At 38.0% G+C, this 20792-nt stretch overlaps 2 protein-coding genes and 1 long non-coding RNA gene across 4 annotated transcripts in view; 2 read left to right on the top strand and 1 right to left on the bottom strand.

Moving 5' to 3' along the window:
- The first annotated feature begins 3554 nt into the window (after positions 1-3554).
- Positions 3555-8524, top strand: LOC109457969 (T-cell surface glycoprotein CD1c). The gene is made up of 6 exons (XM_074318923.1): positions 3555-4364; positions 4622-4888; positions 5536-5814; positions 6031-6309; positions 6650-6740; positions 6888-8524. Exons 1-6 carry the CDS (start codon positions 4307-4309, stop codon positions 6907-6909), a joined length of 996 nt encoding a protein of 331 aa, XP_074175024.1. The 5' UTR covers positions 3555-4306; the 3' UTR covers positions 6910-8524.
- Positions 8525-14956: 6432 nt separating this feature from the next.
- On the top strand, positions 14957-19622 carry LOC109457968 (T-cell surface glycoprotein CD1b). Of its 2 annotated transcripts, none has more exons than XM_074318773.1 (6): positions 14957-15516; positions 15798-16064; positions 17352-17534; positions 17850-18128; positions 18557-18650; positions 19309-19622. In XM_074318773.1, exons 1-6 carry the CDS (start codon positions 15456-15458, stop codon positions 19328-19330), a joined length of 906 nt encoding a protein of 301 aa, XP_074174874.1. In that variant the 5' UTR covers positions 14957-15455; the 3' UTR covers positions 19331-19622. The 2 variants fall into 2 exon arrangements, with proteins under 2 accessions (XP_074174874.1, XP_019606818.2); XM_019751259.2 differs by having other exon boundaries at positions 14978-15516; positions 17352-17630.
- The window catches only part of LOC141568549 (uncharacterized), a 40062-nt gene continuing 36836 nt past the window's right edge, over positions 17567-20792 (bottom strand). Inside the window, exons 2-3 of the long non-coding RNA XR_012491696.1 lie at positions 20056-20120; positions 17567-17706 (exon numbers count right to left, since the gene is read on the bottom strand). This is a non-coding gene — a long non-coding RNA (uncharacterized LOC141568549). The remainder of the gene's footprint in view (positions 17707-20055; positions 20121-20792) is intronic.

Raw genomic sequence — 20792 nt, 5'->3', positions numbered from 1 at the left:
AAATCACTCATGGAGGTAAACTTGGGGAGTGCCAGATAAGAGCCCAAGCAAAGGTGAACATGAGCATGCCTTTTGGCCTGAGCATCAATGAGGCAAGAAGCAAGAACCTGGGGGAAGACTGGTGACAGAGGAAGAGCACTGGGCTTCCCAAGGTTAGCCTGGACCCTCTAGTCAGGCTGGTTTCTAATCATAGTATGCTCCACCCATCTGAGATTATTCTTTTGTGATCATATCTGTCTACAGGGCTTACACTTTATATAAATTTCAGATTCTTGGATCTGTGTTCATAAGTATTCTCTAGTACAGATAGTCTGTCAGTTTCCCTTCTCACAGAGCCCATTCTCCCCACCTTCCTTTTTGTTGGGAATTAAGATATATTAGCCTTTGTGTATAAAACTGACATACTTAGGAGTTTGGATTATTTTTCATAAAAGTAACTGAAAGTAATTATTTTCAAAAAAGTAATTGAGCTTACATGGTTTTTCATAAAAGCATGAGCCTGACATGATGGGATTTACATTTTATGTAGCAATTCTGAAGCAGAGTGCTGAATAGATTGTGAAGAGTATTTTGATTGCAATGTACATGTAAGGTATTGTGGCAGTAACCCAGGTGACACATGTCCAATCCTGTAGAGAAGTTTTATAAGAGTTTATATAAACTAAATTGAGGACATATGCCAGGGAGCAAGATTTTAAATGCTCTGGAGAACAACATTTTTGCAGTTTCTTCTATGCATTTGAAATTAAGGAGGGAAAGTCAGGAAGACTACATGGACGAGGGAGAAAGCCAGGTGGGGATTGGATTACTGAATAGGTAACAAGATTAGATTATGTGCTTTCTTGAGGGTGGTTAAGCTTATTTCAAAGGTGTGATAACCTAGATGCACAGAAACAATGGACAGGGCTTGCTTAAAACAAAGACAAACATTTTACTAAAAAGTTATATGCCCGTGGTGTGATTACCCACCATGACCTGCCCAGTTAGAAATTTATGATCAGATCACCCTATGAGGTTACTGTCCATAGAAGTTTTTTTTTCATCCACAACTAAATGTCAGTGAGGATAGAGAGGAAGAGACAGATTTTACGAATTATGAAGAAAAATAACATGGTGACTGTAGAGAGTAAAGGAAGAATGCAGGTTTCTAGGTTTCTGTTTAGTTGCATGGGTATTGCCATATCATAGAATGGAGCTAATACTTATTGTAGTTCCCCTGAAGGAAAATTTTCCTTAAATACTTTTTGTTTCTTTCCTTACTCCTTATTCTTTCTTTTTAAAATTTTTTTTAATCGGGGACTATTGGGGAACAGTGTGTTTTTCCAGGACCCATAAGCTCCATGTCAAGTCATTGTTTTCACTCTAGTTGTGGAGGGTGCAGCTCAGCTCCAGTTCAAGTCGTTGCTTTCAATCTAGTTGTGGAAGGCACAGCACACTGGCCCATGTGGGAATCGAACCATCGACCTTGGTGTTATGAACACTGCTCTCTAACCACTGAGCAAACCAGCCACCCCTACTCCTCATTCTTTCTAATGAAAATAGGCTGAAGTATCTCATTGGTGAGTATAGGATAAAAGGTGGTTACATAATTTGTCTCAATATCTTCTCACCCTTCATTTCTGGAGCCAGGTTGTTCTCAGAAGTGTCAATTCTGGTCTCCTCCTCCGTGCCCTGATTCTTACACGAACAGGGCCTCAGGTGGGGAGGATTAGGGGTTTCCCAGCATTTCCTGAACTAAATGAGTATATTGGCCTGGCCAGTCTGCTCTAACAAAATATAATGTCAAGGACTGGGGGGCTTAAGCCAGACATTTATTTTTTCATAGTTCTTGAGACTAAGACAATTTGGTTTCTGGTGAAGGCTCTCTTCCTGGCTTGCAGAAAGTTGCCTTCTTGACATGTTCTCACATGACCTTTCCTCAGTGCATGTGGAGAGAGAGAGAGAGAGAGAGAGAGAGAGAGAGAGACCCCTCTCTGGTGTTTCTTCTTATAAGGCCCCACTCTTATGACCTCATTTAAACTTTATTACTTTCTTAGAGGCCCTATCTCCAAATAGGGCTTCAACATAAGAATTTTGGGGAACACAAGTAATCAGTTTTTAACAGTAAGTCCACTTCATTTGGAGTTCAATACCAGCAAGATTACTGGCATTACACACTTAATGGAAATTCTCCAGAGGATTTATCTAGAAGCTTTATGCAAAGTTGACAGTCATTTGATCCACACTCGTATGTCTCATGCTTTATATCTTTATTTCATTTGAGTCTGAATTCAGGAGGGGGGAAGGATGCTAGTTACTAGGTTCTATAATATTAGTATAGATAGGTTGTATTGTAGTTATAAATAAGTGAACATCTTAGAGGTTAACCCAGCAAAGTTTATTTCTCATGCAGGCAAACTCCATGTAGATCTGGCAGCCCTTCTCTGTCTTGTATCTCTGCCATCTGGAACATGTGACCTTCAAGCTGGCACTACAGGGCAATATGATCAGATGCAATGTTTTACATGGTCAGGCCTGGTGATGGCTTATATCTCCAGCACAGCACATCCCATTGCCCAGCACTCAGTTACTTGGCCCTAACCCAATTACAAGAGAGTTGGAGGATTGTGTTTTTCCAGTAGGCCCACAGGGGGAAAATGTGATAAATATATAAACTCTAGCTACATCAGCTATAGCTTCTTAAATCACACAATAAGAGTTTTCCCTTGACAAAGAGATTCAGGCAAAGATGAGATCTGGTGCTTATGAGTGATTTGGGTGGGGCTTAAACTGTGTGTAGTTCTTGGAGGAGTTTGTAGTTCATAGAAATAGTCAAACATCTGTGGCCATAATAGAAAGGGCTCATTGAGTGTAACTTCTAGCCTCATTATTACTGTTGACAAATATGAATGAAAGATAATGTTAGAGTGGGGTTTTAAGTGACTGCTCCCTGCATTCAGTAATTACTTAAAGTTTTTAATAGATAGTATACTAATGAACATGTAGCCTGGATATTAAAAAGATTTTGTGTTTATGTATTCACACACATTAACTAGTCAGAACTATTGACAAATCACCAACTACTTCTCAAATGGATTACTTAAATAAACTTATATTAACAAATGTTATCCTTTTTTGACAATGTATTTTTATCATATCACAAAATTTAACTTCAGCATGGACTTTTAATGTCTCCCCATGTATCCTCTTGAAAAGCTTCATTTTCTGATTACCATAATCCAACACAGCTGTACAATGCACAGATTGAAAAGCAAACTGCTCTTCTGAGACTTCAAATTATAGACACCTCAGGGGTTAAGCAGTCAAAATGTCTCCCTAGAGAATATGAGAATATAGTTCTGAACAGGCTTGTATTTGGGATTCTAGATACTGAAATGGCAATCATCATAATACATTTTAATTCTTGGTTTACATGTACTTCTTCTAGAGGTTCACAATGTAATCACTCCTATCAAGGAGTTTTAAACTATAGAAGAAGTACATGTAAACCAAGAATTAAAATACATTATGATGATTGCCATTTCAGTATCTAGAATCCCAGATATGTACAAACCATGTGTTGATTGGGGTTTTGGTGAGTGAATATATAAGTTAAACTCAATAGGAGGGCTTATTCTTTGCATTTTTCATGGTCTTATGAACTCTGGGATGGCTGCAATTTTATCTTTAAGAAGAGCTGGCTATCATTTTTACAGTTGCATGAGGAAATCATAGGAGATTTGAGAAAGCAAATTTTCAAATTGTTAAATGTGCCAGTGAAAATCAAGAAACGATAAAGGTGGAAAAATAAAGGGTGAATGGAGAAGAGAATACTGTGAGGATATTCTAAAGGGGAAGAGTAGAACAGACTACCCAGAAGAGGAGGGCATAATGGAGCCTGGAGACGGAGTTGAGTGAAGAAACTTGAGGAATTGTGATTTGTTAAACAAGCTGGCCCCGGGAAGCCAAGTCATTTCTGCTTTTTATTTTAGAGACGGGATGCAAGTCCCAGAGAGGTGACGTGACCATTCAATGTCACACACATCTTTGTCCATGGCATTTGAGGAGGGGAAATTGACAGGGTGGAGGCTAGTGTTAAGGATAGTAGCTGGAATTCAGACAAGAGAGAATAACCTTAGGTCAGAGCTGGAAAGGAAATGAGAAATCAAGTAGGAGGCCCAAGGTTGAGGGAAGCAGCAGATTTTCTTTGTTGCAGTCAGTGGTTAGTGGGGAGCTTGTCAGTTGGTGGTAAAGGAAGTCAGAATAGAGATATTGAGGGATAAATTTGCTGAGAAAACAGTGAAAAAAAGAAACATCTGCAAACGACATGCTGTTTTTGCAACTTGCAATGTTAGCTGGTCTGTCAAGCGGTGACAGTGCAAACGGTAAGAACATCTGTCAGGGGGCCCAGGTGATAAACTTTCCCAAGATGGACCTGGATTCTAAGGATACCAGAGTGTTTACAATCTGAGCATTCCATCTCCAGGTCCAGGGTGGTGGTAGAGGATGGGGTCCTGTATCATGAAAAGATAATTGTTAAACCACTCATAATGTTTTTCTCTCTCTGGTAACTGGTTCATTTTCCATTTTCTCTCCTTCCTGTCTCTTTTCTGTAAACTACTTGACCTTCTACCACCCATAGCAGTTCAGGAACATACCTCATTCCATCTCATCCAGATCTCATCCTTTGCCAACCATTCCTGGGCACAAAATCAGGGCTCAGGTTGGCTGGATGAATTGCAAACTCATGGCTGGGAGAGTGAAAATGGCACAATAATTTTCCTGTACAACTGGTCCAAGGGTAATTTCAGCAATGAGGAGTTGAAAGACCTGGAGCTATTATTTCGTGTTTATTTCATTGGATTAACTCGGGAGATTCAAGACTACACTGGTGAATTGCAGTATGAATGTAAGTTCAATCTACTCAATTAAGTGATTCTTCAAAAAGTTATTTTCTTGGAAACATTCTCACACCTTTCTGGGTCATTTTGCATTGTTACTAGCCCACCATAAAAGTCTTCATGCATAAACTTCTTGGGGGTTATTCCAGATGTTGACTCCTCAAGATTTCCTAGACTTGTGCTTCTTCCGGACTGCTTTTTTCCTATGCTTTAAAAAAAAAAAAAAAACCCAGATGCACACAATTGTGCAACCCTTTGCTTGATTCCCTTAAAAATCCGATCTCTTTCTCCATTTAAACGTGTATATCCATAGTCCAACAATTATGATTCATTTAATGCACCCTGGAAATATGTACTTCCATCTCCTTCACATGGGTTCCTCCCCATGCCCCTCAACCTATATCATGTACCTCCCTTATCATTTCCCCAAACTTCTTCAAATCAAACTCTTAATTCTTGGAATTTATCTCTTATGCTTCCTTCCCCATCTCGCCAATTTTTCTCTTCCTTGTTCCTGATCAAATGTATCTTTGGCTCATTCTCACACCCATATAAAACTTTCTTCTTGCTCCACTTTTTTATAAGGCCTTAGGTTCTTATATAGTTTCTTTCCTTTTTTCATTAATCTCTCTTTCTCCTTTTTTCCTCTTCCCAGATCCATTTGAATTACAGGTGACAGTGGGCTGTGAGCTACATTCTAGAGATGTTGCAAAAGGTTTCTTCCGGGTAGCTTATCAAGGATCAGATTTCCTGAGTTTCCAAAACATGTCATGGGTGCCATCTCCAGAGGGTGACAGTAGAGCCCAAAATGTCTGCTATCTAATCAATCAGTATGAAGACATCAAGGAAACAGTGCATAGCCTCATCAGCAACACCTGTCCCCGATTTATCTTGGGTCTCCTCTATGCAGGGAAGATGGATCTCCAGAAACAAGGTTAGTTCAACCCCCTTCTCTAAGATTTTTATATATAAGTCTTGCCCCTTCCCACTATTTCCTTCAAAGTTAGGATAAGAAAGCATTCAAGAGGGAGAGGGGTTGCTGGGCAAAACATTCCTAGAGGAGGATAACATATGCATATTAATGTGGATAATTTGTCTCTAAGCTGTTTTGTTAGAGTCTTCCTCTGAATACCTTTTATGCCCTCTGCAGTGAGGCCAGAGGCCTGGCTGTCCAGTAGCCCCATCCTTGGGTCTAGCCAGCTATTTCTGGTTTGTCATGTCTCTGGCTTCTACCCAAAGCCTATCTGGGTGATGTGGATGAGAGGTGAACAGGAGCAGCCAGGCACTCAGCAAGGTGAAGTCCTGCCCAATGTTGATGGGACATGGTATCTTCGGGTGACTCTGGATGTGGAGGCTGAGGAGGCAGCTGGCCTGTCTTGCCAGGTAAAACACAGCAGTCTAGAAGACCAGGACATCATTCTCTACTGGGGTAAGTATGATTGGATCTGTAAGTGTGAGAAGATGTTTCCTGAGCCTAGAGAGTAGTGCAGAGGAAAGTTTCATGATGCCAGAACTAGGTAAGAGAGATATCAAGAAGAAATGAATACAGGTATTTCCAGAAATGTAGAAATAAAACATGAATGGCATTCAGATGTAAGAGATTTGAGGGGAGATGAGGAACCACCCCTTAGCAGGGGTGGGAATAGACTAAGTAGGATGGTTGATGGGACTCATACCCAATGCACATGTTAAGGTGGGAAAATCAGCAAATGAAATAGAATTGGCATTGGGTTTGAAATGACATCCATGTGTCTCTCCAATATTCACAGGACATCACCTTTCCATGAATTTGATCCTGTTGGCAGTGATAGCACCCCTAATGCTTTTGATAGTCCTTGCATTATGGTTTAAGAAGCGCTGGTGAGTTCTTTGTATTTCCTCCTTGCTTCCCAATTTCTTATCCTCATTTTTACCTCTCTTAGCTTTCATCTCTTGACCACTCCCTCTCACCCTCAATTACCACCTCCAACTTATCTAGAGTTTTCCTCCATTTCTCTTCTTTCTCAGCTCATATCAAGACATCTCATGAGATTCCTCACCACGTCTTTCTCATTGTAATGAGAACTCAAGAGCCAGAAGTCTAGGACAACAGAGTGATGCCATTCTTTCTACTCTCCACTTAGATTTTTCCCCGTTTCTGCATTATGATCATTTGTTAATGCTAGCTAATTTAATTTCTGTATCTCTATGTGGGCTGCCTTCCTTGTAATTTCCATTTGTTCAGTAGTACTCAACCTTCAAGCCCATTTCTGATGTCACATCCTCCAGAGGTCTTCCCTGATCCATAAGAAGGAAGCAGTCTCCCCCTTGAGTGAACCCAGATAGCACTTCAACCATATTCTGCTACATGTACACATCACTTCTTACCCTACATTGTTACTTAGGTCTTTCTTCCCCTTACAATATTTAACTCCTTTGGGACAATGATCATGGCAAAGGAGCCTTTCTGCATGTAATATGGGCTTGTTGAAAATCAAACTAAAACAAACAAACAAAAAACATATCCAAGTTGGATTAACTGTCATGTTGATAGTCTTTTCTCATTATATTCATTCCTTACATCATTGTAGTATTTGAAACACTGATGTTTCCCTTCTTAATTACTTGGTCAAGAAATTCCCCACTATTTTTGTTCCATCCTGTTCTTCCTAAACTCTTAAAGAAAACTGCAGCTTTGCCCCTTGCCACGTTTATTTTCTAAATACAGCAAGCTACCTCTTTTCAACTTGTTCTAAACACAAAAAGAGAAAGAGTGTGTAGGCCATTGTGAAGGATAGTGGGGCAGATGTGTCACTGACGGTCAAGCAAAAGAAGAAAGAGAGCTGGTCCTCAGGATTAATGTGGGATCAAAGCATGGGATGTAAACAGAAGACAAATCCCCCAAAGGGTGGTGCTATCTGAGATACACTTGCCTAGACTTTGGTTCCTTTAAGTTCTATTTACTAATTTAAGTAATATTTGTTAAGCACTGAGTATGAGACAGGCACATACAACTTATAAACTTGTGGGGGAGAAAACAACCAAAATTATACCACCTACCTGAAGTTGGAATGTTTACTTCTTTAGTCTGTTCATGTCCTTTTAACTGGTTACATTTTTTGGTATCTTCTTAATTTTTTTGAATCAACTTTATGGATGTATAATTTATATACATCTATCTTAAGTATACAGTTCCATTCATTTTGACAAATGTATACACCCATATAAACATGACTACAGTCAAGATATAGAACATTTCCATTACCCAATACCCCTCATATTCATTTGCAATTAAACCCACTGCCCTTGGTATCCGTGCAAATACTGATATGCTTTATGTTGGTTAAGCTTGGATTTCTCTTCTCTATAATTTTATTACAATGGAATAAACTGTATGTACTTTTTATATCTGGCATTTCCCCCCACCTAGCATATAGTTATAAGACATTTGTGTTGCTTATCCACATATTTGCAGTCTATTCCTTTTTATTGCTCAATAGAAGTCCATATATGATGTCCTATAATATATATATTTTTAAATCCATCCACTCTTTGTTCATTTGGTGTGTCTAGTTTGAGGCTCTTCAAATAAAGTCATTATTGTTTTTTTGCTTTTTATGTGTTGTTTTTTTTTTTGGTTACCTGCATGGACAAGTTCTATAGATTCTGGATGCTTTACAGTTTGTAATCACTGATGGCTTTGCCTTTTTTTTTTAAAATATAGGTCTCTTCTTTCCTTCCTTCCTTCTTCCTTCTCTTTTCTTCTCCCTCTCCCTTCTCTCTTTCCCTCTCTCTTCCCTTTTCTCTTCTTCTCTCTCTCTCTCTTTTTTTCCCTTCCATCCTTCTGTCTCTCTCCTCCTCCCTTTCTTTGTTTCTCCATTTTCTTTCCTTCCTGGCTTCCCAGGAGTCACTCCTAAGTCAACATAGATTAGTGGTAGCTAGTTAGATGTTGTGCCTTTGCACCTTAAACTGGTAAGGTTTTCATCTTTTGCTGAGGGAATATATGTGGATTAGCACACACATTAACCATTCAAGCAGTTTCCAAATCTGCCCTAGCTTCTGCTTTTTCTATGGGCAAAGCCTCATGTTTGACCATGTATAAGTGCATACTGTGGCCCTCTTTGGTCGCTCCTTAGTGTGTGTGCAGCTTCCAAACCTCCAGGAACAAGTGGGAGCTTGTCAAAGCCCACTATGGCTGTCTCATTTTCCAAATATCTTTGTTAAGTTTTGGCTGATGTCTTATTCAACTCAACCAGTATTGCAGTATCAGGCAGCTGTAATGTTGCCCTTTGATTTTTGCCATCAATTGCTATTGTTCTCTACAACCTCCCTGGCCATGGGGCCTCTTTATGGAGTTACAAATTGGGTGTACACTTCTGCAAAAGCAAGTCTGCTGGTCTTCAGCCCATAGCATCACCATGCCAGGGGAGGGATGGGAGAGGTTCCAGGTTAAATTGCCACTATTGTTTTTGCTGAGGTTCAGGTAGTTCTTGAATAAGCACTTCTCAATTGCTGTGTGTCTTTGGTCATTTTCCAGAATGCTGAAATGATTTATTTAAAAAATTTGTCCAGTATTATTATTGATGTTTGGGGAAAGAATTTGCTGAGCTCTATACTCTGCCATTCTGGATTGCCTGCTCCATGTAGGCATTTTGTAACATTATAAATAAATAAAAGAACAAGAGTTTCAGTTCCTAAAAATTGAAAGCAATTTCAACAGTGAACACAACCATTTATCAAGTTGGTGACATACCACAAGTCAGGGACTATTTCAATTGAATTTAAAGCATAACAATTTGCTTATCCCCTAGCTTCAGAAAACAAAAATTGTTTTCAATTATCATGTTGTTGATGGTAGCATTATTCTAAGATTATACCCATACAGTTTAGTGGGATATAAGTGTATAGGGGGATTAAGTGAATACATAATTATGTTGACTCACTGGGAACCAGACAAGTTGGGAGAAGACAAGTTGATGTGAGACAGATGAGTAAAACGCTGTAGTTTTAAACTTGAATTGAAAGCACAAATATGATTCATCATGATATTTTTCCTTAGAAAATTGTTTTGACCACTTAAAAAGTCCAGAAACCAAGACTAACCGAGGACTCAGATTATGGTTTCCACTTAATATTTTTCTACTAAAAAAAGCCAAAAGAGCTTTGGAGAAATAGCTAATTTCTAGTTTGGGCCAGGAAGTTTCTACAAGAGTCTGGAACAACCTTGCCACACCCAAAATGGAGAGCTCAAAAATGAAGACGTATTGAAAGAATTCAGAAGCAGCTTACTTGAAAAGATCCCATGTCACAGATACTACAATTTGATCCTCAATAAAGACAATGACTAAGATAGAGTCAAGCATTTCAAGTGTGTCAAAATTCTTAAGTATGTAATAATGCAAAACGTAATACATCAGTCACCTAGGAAGCTATATAAACAATTTATTCTCTTGAAAAGTGGTAAATAAATGGAAATAATCAAGTACTTACTCTGTCTTTGGTTATTTCAGAGTAATAAGATAGTTATTTAGGATAATATATCTTTTTAGAAATATTCTAACTAATAAAGAAATTGTGATACCTTTATGTATCCTGTAACAAAAAACCTGATTTGGGCCGTTGTTTTCAAGGTATGTTCAGAATACTGGGGAGTTTTTGACATCCTTTCAGAGGGTCCACAAGTTCAAAATTATTCTTATAACAATACTAAGATGTTAGTTTAGTGTTCATCGTTTTCCAGAGACTATATAACATGTAATATTACATCAGATTCTATTCAAAAGAAGATATAAAAATATAGCTGTATTCTATTAAGTCAGATGTTAAAGAGAGTTGCAAAAATATTTTTAAATGTTTAAAAAGTTACAAAGTCACTATTCTCACTATATTTTGGGGAAAATTAGTAAAAATATTATTTTAATACTCATTCAGTTTATTTTTATTTTAACAAATACATATTTTAAATTTTTATTAGTTTTTACTTCTACTATAGTATCTATTTGCCTATAATCTATCAATCTATTCTAGCTAAAATCCTAGCACTCACACTTTGCTTGTAGGAATTTAAAATAGTGTAGTTGCTATGGAAAACAGTTTGTCAGTTTCTCAAAAAGTGAAAAATTGAGTTAACCATTTGACCCAGCAATTCCACCTCTAGGTATAGCCCCATAACAATAAAAAATAGATGTTCTACAAATATTTGTACACAAATGTTTATAACAGCACTGTTCACAAGAGTGAATAGGAAGAAACAACATAAAAGTCCCTCAGTGAATGAATGGATAAATAAAATGTGCTATTACATACAATGGAATATTATTCAACTATAAAACAAATAAAAGAGTTGTACATGATACAACATGAATGCACCTCAAAAACGTTATGCTAAGTGAAACAAACCAGACACAGAGGACACATGTTGCATGATCGCATTTATGTGAAAGATCCAGAACAGGTAAATCTATAGAGACAAAAAGAAGATTATTGGTTAAAAGGAGCCTAGGGTGAAAGAGGAGTGGGAGAAATGACTGCTTAATGAGTATGGGATATTCTTCTGGAGTGACAAAAATATTTTGGAAGTTGTTAGAGCTGGTGGTTGCACAACATTGTAAGGTACTAGGTGCCACTGAATTGGGTACTTTAAAATGGTTAATTTTATGTTATATTTCACCTCAATAAAAATGAATAATTATGAGATATTCACTCTATAATATGAAACCCCAGAGTCTAAAGATAAGGTGTTCCATTATAAAAGAATGGAAGAAAAGATGGAAAATCTTCAGAGAGAAAAAATTCCCAACAAAGTAATTACAGAATGACCGAAGTTTCCTCATCAACAATAGATGCAAGAAAACAATATTGCAGAATTTGACACTAGAATTTGAAATCCAGATATAATTGGACATATATCTGCCATTCATCTATAAGAATCATATGTGAAATAAATCAGACAGAAAAAGTCAAGAACCATATGATTTCACTGATATGTGGGCTATAAAACTGAGAACAACAAAGGAACAAGACAAACAAATGAAGAAACAAAAACTCATAGACACAGACAATAGTTTAGTGAATACCAGAGGATAAGGGGGGAGGGGGATGGTAGATGAGGGTAAAAGGGATTAAATATAGGGCAGCTGGTTGGCTCACTTAGTTAGAGCATGGTGTTCGTAACACCAAGGTTGCCAGTTCTATCCCCATATGGGCCACTGTGAGCTGCACCCTCCACAACTAGATTGAAGCAACTACTTGACTTGGAGTTGATGGGTCCTGGAAAAACAGACTTAAAATAAATAAAAGTTGTGGGTTTTTTTTTGTTTTGTTTTGTTTTTTAAGGATCAAATATATGGTGATTGAAGGAGAACTGACTGGGTGGTAAACATACAACATGATATATAGATGATGTATTACAGAATTGTACACTTGAAACCTATGTAATTTTACTAACAATTGTCACCGCATAAACTTCAATTAAAAAAAAAAGAATCATACGGACCATACTATATGTACAGTTTAAAGATAGACAACAGGAAAAAGAAAAGTAACCTACAGGAATAACACAATGTAAATAAAAAACTCAAAAACACGCAGTTTGAATTGAAGCATCAATAAAGTAAAAATGTAGTCTGTTTGCCTATCAGTCTATATTAGAAGTTTAAATCTCTTTAAGTAACTGGAGAGACAGGTAAATTTTCACTGGAAATATGTCCCTTACAGATAAACTTTGAAGTTTTTTTCAACTCTTAAGAATCAATAGATCCTGCACAAAAGTAATCCAATCAATGTTTCTGAGCTAAAAAACATAGTGTGACGGTATTTCCAAGTTTGGGATAAGGTGCAATATGCGATGAGAATTTGGAAGGTGAAGAGGTAGTGCAGAGTTGCTACAGGTGCAAACAGTAGGCACTCAATAAGTAGTTGTTAAATAAATGAATGAGTGCATAAAATGTATAAGTAGTTCAAAATATACTTGTCATTTTGAATCTATTGTTAACTCTTATTACTTGATTAAAGTCACAAAATTAAAAAAAACAAAAAAAAAAATAATACCATTTACTTCAGTTTCCTCTGCTTAGTTTAGCATCTTTAGGTACTACTGTGACTACTGCTCAGACTGTAAAGGATTGTTATAGGGTAGCAGTCCTCAGAAAACCATTAGATACCAGCTCACTTGAACAGCTACCTTACACTTCAGTGGAAGGTCCTCTGTTGGTCTCTGGTCTGCAGAAATTTTACCTTTGGATCCAAGGTGTGTGTCTTCTTTGCTTTTGGTGTACAATGTTAGGGTATTTGTTGTATTTCTTGTTGTTTTTGGAACTTGGAGAAATCAGAGGTAAATTTTCACCTTTTAACTCTTATTCTTCTCACTCTACTTTTTACCAAGAAAGGATTCTGAACCTCTTGATTGGAGTAACCTGGGTTTTGAAATATTTGTTTCTGGTCAGACTTTTGTTTTGGGGGCATAAGACATTTAAGAGAGGAGTCTTTATAGTACCAGTGTGAAATGACTTGTGTAAAAATCAAATTTTGAGTGCTCCTCTTTGTGGCCATCATCTTCATGTCCTAGTGAGTGTATATGGTAACTTTAGTCAAGTTTGCAGCCAAGCAGGGGTAATAATGGTGTTGACACAGTTACGAGGAGCACAAATGTATTTTCAATTATCTGATTGCCTGAAACAGGAGTTGCGGTTCTCAGAATCTCTAGTTCCTTTTGATTTTCAGAGAGTGTCTCTCTTTGAATGTACACCAAGGCATTGTGGGCATGCGCATCGATCCATTTGGCATCATCTTCAAGGCTATTGAACTACCTGGAGGTTTCTGCCACATTGCTGTCACTGGTATATTTGTTTTGTGGGAGAATTAATCTACTCATCACACTTGCACACCACCAAGTTCTTGAAGTATGTTCTTATTCAGTGAATCCACAGTACAACAAATAAACTGAATCTTGAGTGTTCTATCCAAAACTCAAGGCTTACAAAGAAAAAAATGATGTTAATATTAAAGGCAGGTAATATTAAGTCTCTGCTGTTGTCTGTGGCTGTTACCCAAAAGTGAATTAAATTATATCAGATTTTGAATTATGAGAATATTATTTAGATTTGTATACTTTGGAATTTAGAGAGTTATTCTGGATTTTACAATGAGGTAGTGATAATCTTGGATGAAGGCTACTCTTAACATTGTGCACTATTTATTTCTGGGAATAAATAATGTTACATTACTTATTTTGCATTTTCACATATATATATGTGTGTGTGTGTATATATATGTGTGTGTGTGTATATATATGTGTGTGTATATATATTTATGACCAGTTAGTGAAAACTCTTTACACTTGAAATGTTTTACTACCACATTTCTAATAGATATGTAGGTCTGTGCGAATTTGTCATTTTTTTCCTGATTGGAGGAAATTCAAGAATTATCCTTAAAGTTAACATTGATTAGAGTCTAAATATTTTACTCAGTGGATGCTAAATATACTGTTAAAACTTGCCAAGAGCATGCAAAGAGAAGATAGCAGATGACATCGTAGGGAAAACATTTCTGAACTTTTGGTGAAAAATGAGAAGCTGCTTGCTCACCTCATAATGCTTTATTTGGTGATAGGAAAGTCCAAAATGTAGACAGAGTTTGTGAGGTATTACATAAGGAGAAGGAGGGTCTATTGCTTATGAACCGTCTACAAAAAGTTATCTTTGCCTTAGGCTGAAGCTACACATAGCATAACTCCCGAAGTTCTGCTTGTCTCATGAAGATTTGTTACTCAAACCTCCAAAGGTCAAGAGCTACTGAAAAGAATGTCATAAACTATAGCAAATGTAATTTTTCTTCTCAAAAATTGTTATGACACAGATAATTTTGCTTAGATTATGAACTGTAGTATTTATCACATTCAATTCTGGGATTTGGGTTTGCAGTGTTTTTTTTGGGGGGGGCAATGTTTTTAATGCTTTGCCTTTTGTAAATGATTCTCTCTCTCTCTCTCTCTCTCTCTCTCTCTCTCTCTCTCTCACACACACACACACACACACACACACACACACACGAATGTGAGGTTAGGGAAACCAGACAAAGGGGATGAGATAAGAAAGAGGAGCTAATGAGAATGTTGGGAAGAGGTAATGATAGAGTGCTAAAGAGAGGGCTGTGGGGAGGAAGGTCCAGTTGGGTGGATAAACCAAAAGAATCCTTCTAGATTAAAGCAGGCTAGAAGCTGAACAATTACTTAATATTACTTTCTTATTTAACAGATGTTGTAATAAGGGATTGAGGAGGTGAAATAACCTTTCAAAATTACATGGTGGCTTTTTCAAGTTAGTAAGTATGAAGAAAACTGAGGTCAGGAAGAACAGCTGGAAGCCAGGGAAATAAAAATCTAGAAGTCAAAGGCTGGAGTGGAAATGAAAGGCAGAGTGAGAGGCCCACAGCTGTGGGAGGCACAGCTTTTCTCTGATGTGTACTGTAGATGAGGAGGAGATTTTTGTCAGTTGGAAGAGAGAGGAAGTCACTATACAGTATTGAGAAAAGGTTTGCTGAAATCAGAGATCAAACACCAGCTCTTAAGAGTCAGAAGTACTATCTCTGCGTGAAATGCTGCTTCTGTCACTTCTATGGTTAACAGTTCTCTTCCCATGTGGTGACAATGAGGATGGTAAGAGTAACTCTGCAGCTCCCAGCACAGATGTAGGGGGTCTGGATAGAAGCATGCTGCACTTACCCCTAAGAGTCTGACCCTCCTGTCTCCAGCGTTCTTCTCTCATTCTAGAGGTTGGGGATGGAGAATGAGGCCCCGTGTTTCAGGCTCTGTATTGTTCTTTTTCTGGGTTCTTTTTCTCTGGCTCTTTTCAGTTATCCTTGTTTTTTTTTTTCTTTTTTCATTCCCTTCTGCTTCTCTCTTTCTCCTCACTTTTCTTATCCTTCCACTACCCACAGCTTTCCAGGGACCAACTTCTTTCCATGTCATCCAGATATCATCCTTTGCCAACAGCACCTGGGCACAAAATCAAGGCTCAGGCTGGCTGGGTGATTTGCAGATTCATGGCTGGGATAGCACTGCGGGTACTGCCATTTTCCTGAAGCCCTGGTCCAAGGGCAACTTCACTAATGAGGAGGTGACTGAGTTGGAGGAGCTATTCCGAGTGTATCTCGTTGGATTCATTCGGGTAATACAGGATCATGTCAGCGAATTCCAGATGAAATGTGAGTGCATTTTTCTGATCTGGGTGGATTCTCAATTAATTTTTGTTTTCTCTCTTGATTCAGGCTACTTCTCTCCTCCTTCCCACTTTACCCAACTGCATGCATGCTCTTCTCTAGAGTAGTTTCCTACTCAGACTCCATTCCAGATTCTTCCTGCTTTCTGCACTCTTGTCTGATAAATAAATATCCCCCTTTGTAACCATCTCCTGGTTTGTTTGTATATAACTTTTTTCTCTCAAACCCCAAGCAAGAAACTCTCTTTTCGTACTTTGTGCCTAAGTGAACTAGTGTGGCTTCCTTGTCTTCTAATCCATTTACTTAAGCATCTCCTGCCTGATCCCTCTTAATGTAATTCTTCCATTCACCCTGGAAGGTTGTACTCCTGACTTCATCACCCTTCTCTCCACACTTTGCTTCTCGTCTGCCTTCTTACCCCATTGTATGTCATTATAACAGCCTATCTCCACCATTTATGACATGCATACTTCTATTCTCTTATTTCTAAAAAGTCACTGAATATAGTCATGCACTACTGAATGATGGGGATATGTTCTGAGAAAGGCATTGTTAGGTGCTTTTATCATTGAGTAAACATCATAGAGTGCACATACACAAACCTAGATGGTATAGCCTATAGCCTACTATGTACCTACTATGCTCCTAGGCCATAAATCTGTTCAGCACATTATTGTACAAAACAAGATGGGATTAAATCAAGTACAAGAGAAATGATGCAACAAGAGATAGTATAAACATGAGATGGATTAGGCTGCTGCCAGTGTAACACAGCATACTGTTTTATAGCAGTTATTTTTCTATAGAAAATAGAAAAGAGTACACTCTTTATAGTAAATAACAATAAAAAGTAAAATAAATGTGTAAACCAGTAACATAGTCATTTATTATCATTATCAAGTTTTATGTACTGTACACATTGTATATGCTATACTTTTTATGTTTGGCAGCACAGTAGGTTTATTTATACCAGCATCACCACAAGCATGTGATTAATGTGTTGTGCTATGATATTATGATGGCTATGACATCACTAAGTGGTAGAAATTCTTCAGCTCCATTATAATCTCATGGGATCACCATCATATGTGTGGTTTGTTGTTGACTAAAATGTCATTATGTGGCACATGATGTACTGAATTGGTTGTTGGCTCATCCTTTTACATCTCAGACATTTCTCCCCACCAAAATCCAACATCCTAGGTCCTTTTCCCACCTCTTTCTTTCTTGTTTGCTTTTTAATAACCTTTACTTTGTTTTCCTTATATTTAGATCCCTTTGAAATCCAGGGCATAGCAGGCTGTGAGCTGCATTCTGAGGAGGCCACAGTAAGCTTTTTGAGGGGAGCTTTAGGAGGACTGGATTTCCTGAGCCTCAAGAATGATTCATGTGTGCCTGCCCCAGAGGGTGGCAGCAGGGCACAGCGGTTCTGCACACGCATCACTCAGTACCAAGGTATCTGTGATATCATACAGAAGCTCCTTTTAAGAACCTGCCCTCGATATCTTCTGGGTGTCCTCGATGCAGGGAAGTCAGAACTGCAGAGGCAAGGTTAGTCCTGTTCTCTCTCCAAGACTTTTGTATTTCACTTCCCACCACCTTCTTTAAATTCAAGAGTAGGTGGTACCTAAGAAGAGAGGGGCTTAATCAATACATTATTTTGTTTCCAATGGAGTAGAAGGGGTCACCCTCTAAACTTGGGTGTTTTGAGTCTCTACACTCTAGAATAGAGCCATAATCTGACACTGCTCCTGCTCCTTCCTGTTCCAGTGAAGCCGGAGGCCTGGCTGTCCAGTGGCCCCAGTCCTGGGCCTGGCCGTCTGCTGCTGGTATGCCACGTCTCAGGATTCTACCCAAAGCCCATATGGGTGAGGTGGATGCAGGGTGAGCAGGAGCAGCTGGGCACTCGGCAAGGTGACGTCCTGCCCAATGTTGATGGGACATGGTATCTCCGAGTAACCCTGGATGTGGCTGCTGGGGAGGCAGCTGGCCTGACTTGCCGAGTGAGGCACAGCAGTCTAGGAGGACAAGACATCATCCTCTACTGGGGTGAGAAAGAACTGGGGCCCAGCTGGGAATGGGAGGAGAGGATGCTCAAGAATAGAGGGAGGGAATAGCAAAACGGTGAGACTTAATGGGTGTGAGAGAGACAAAGAGGGAAGGAGGGTGGGAGAAGAGGGAGGAAGAATGAGAGAGAGAGAGAGAGAGAGAGAGAGAGAGAGAGAGAGAGAGAGAACCTAAGGTATAGAAGAGGTAAGAATAAAGGATGTATAGATTGGGCGAGATGGGGCAAGAGGGAGAGACAGAGGATGGATATGGATATATGGTATCAGGAAATATGAGAGAAGAAGTTAGAGATGCTCATATATCAGAAGCAGGTGAATGGTGGTGCTGACACTCAGGTGGGCAAAGGAAGGCCAGGAGAATCAGAGAATGGATTTTGAAGTGACATCCTTATGTCCTCTTCCAATTGCCAGGACATCCCACTTCCATCGGTGTGATATGTTTGGTAATAATAGTGCCCTCCTTGATCCTTTTGCTATGTCTTGCATTATGGTTTTTGAGACGATGGTGAGTTTTTTCTAATTTTTTCTGTATACCTCCCACTCTTTTATACCATTTTATCTATTTACATCACTTTAGCCTCAATCTTTCCACAAGACCCTGTCCCCTTTCTCCCAAATTCCCATCTTTTTAATGTAAATCTGTTTTGTAATTGTGGTAAAATATACATGACATAAAATTTACTATCAACCACTTTTAAATGTATAGTTTAGTAATGTTAAATACACTCATATTTTTGTGCAACCAATCTCTAGAACTCTTTTCATGTATAAAAACTAAAACTCTATACCCATTAAACATCTCATTTCCTGCTCACCCAGGCCCTGGCAACAATTATTCTACTTTGTTTGTATAAATTTGACTACTCTAGGTACCTTATGTAAGTGGAATGGTCAGTATGTGTCTTTTTGTGACTGGATTATTTTATTTAGCATACTGTCCTCACAGTTCATTCATGTTGCAGGCATGTGTCAAAATTTCTTTCCTTTTTAAGGAAGGCTGAATAATATTCCATTGTATTTATATAACATATTTTGTTTATTCATTCACCTGTCAATGGACACTTGGGTTGATTTCAGTTCTCGGTTATTGTGAATAATGCTGCCATGAAATTGGTGTACAGATATCTGTTACATAGAGCTAAATTTGCTTGTGTTCTTAACAGGTCCTATCAGAATATCCCGTGAGCTTTCATCATGTCTCATTTCCCACTTGGAATAAGTACTCAGAAGACCAGAAGCCCAAATTGTCAGCCCAGGAGTCAATCCCATCATATTTGATTAAATAATCATCATATTTGATCAACTCAGAGTTCCCATTGGTTGTGAGATAAATAATAATTTACACACTAACAGAAAAATAATTAAGAACTATGAATTTACTATGAGATGGTATCAATAGTAAGTAGATTTCATAGATGTGAGATGTGAAAAAGAATGTATCTCAGAATAAATAAAATAAAGTACAGATGGTCCCGGACTTATGATTTTTTTTACTTTACAATAGTGCAAAAGTGATACACATTCAGTAGAAACCGTACTTTGAACTTTGATCTTTTCCTGGGCTAGTGATATGTGGTATGATACTCTCTCATGATGCTGGGCAGCATAAGTAAGTCACAGCTCCCAGTCAGCCACTTGATAATGAGGGTCAACTACTGATACAGTATAGTGTGTTCATTGTGTTAGATGATTTTGCTTAACTGTAGGCTAATTTTGGTGTTCTGAGGATGTTTAAGGTAGGCTAGTCTAAGCTGTGATATTTGGTAGGTTAGTTGTATTAAATATATATATATATATCAATAAAGTAATTTTTAATTAAAGTATGTACATTTTAAAGACATAATAGACTACAGTATAGTGTAAACATAACTTTTATATGCACTGGGAAACAAAAAAGTCATGTGACTCACTTTACTGCAATATTCGCTTTGTATTGATGGTCTGGAACCAAACCTGCAATATCTCTGAGGCATGCCTGTAAGTAAAAATATTTATATTCAGAAACTTTCAGTCAGAAATGTCTTTGTGTTAGTCTTCAAAGAGAAAGACAATTACAAATGAAAGTATTGTACATTAAAGTAGCTAGTATCAAGACAAATGATCTGAGTTGATATAACTGCCATGTTAATGGCCTTTTCTCAAAATCATCTCCTTTCTCCCTTTTCCCTCTTTAGTTGATATTCTACATTTCCCTTTTATTAAAACATTTCTCATATAGCAAAACACAAAACAAAACAAAACAAACAAACAAACAGAACATGTCCTTCTTGTTTCTGCCCTAAACTGCTCTGGAGAAAACCACTTATGCTCATACTAGAGCTATAGTTTACCTACAAAGATTCATTGGAACAGGACTCTGATCCTTATTATTTAGTGAGAATGAGTGAGACACAGGATGGGTGAGGGATAATAGTGCAGAGGGGTTGCTAAATATTCAAGCAAAAAGGTCAAGAGGGCTTTTCTTGCCCTCCGGGACTTTGAGATCTGTAGTGCAACAATTCAGTTATATCCTTGGTTTATATTTACTGTTATTCATTCTTTTGCTTACTCCATAGTTTTCTAGAAACACCATTTATAAAAATTCACTTATTTGACTAAAACATCAGGAGGGAGGTGGAGAGAATTTGAGTATATTTTTATAGGGCTT

The sequence above is a fragment of the Rhinolophus sinicus genome, linkage group LG14, assembly GCF_036562045.2.
Source record: "Rhinolophus sinicus isolate RSC01 linkage group LG14, ASM3656204v1, whole genome shotgun sequence".
Lineage (NCBI taxonomy): Eukaryota > Metazoa > Chordata > Mammalia > Chiroptera > Rhinolophidae > Rhinolophus > Rhinolophus sinicus.
The sequence above is the reverse complement of the archived record's forward strand: the minus strand, read 5'-3'. Positions and strand labels throughout refer to the sequence as shown.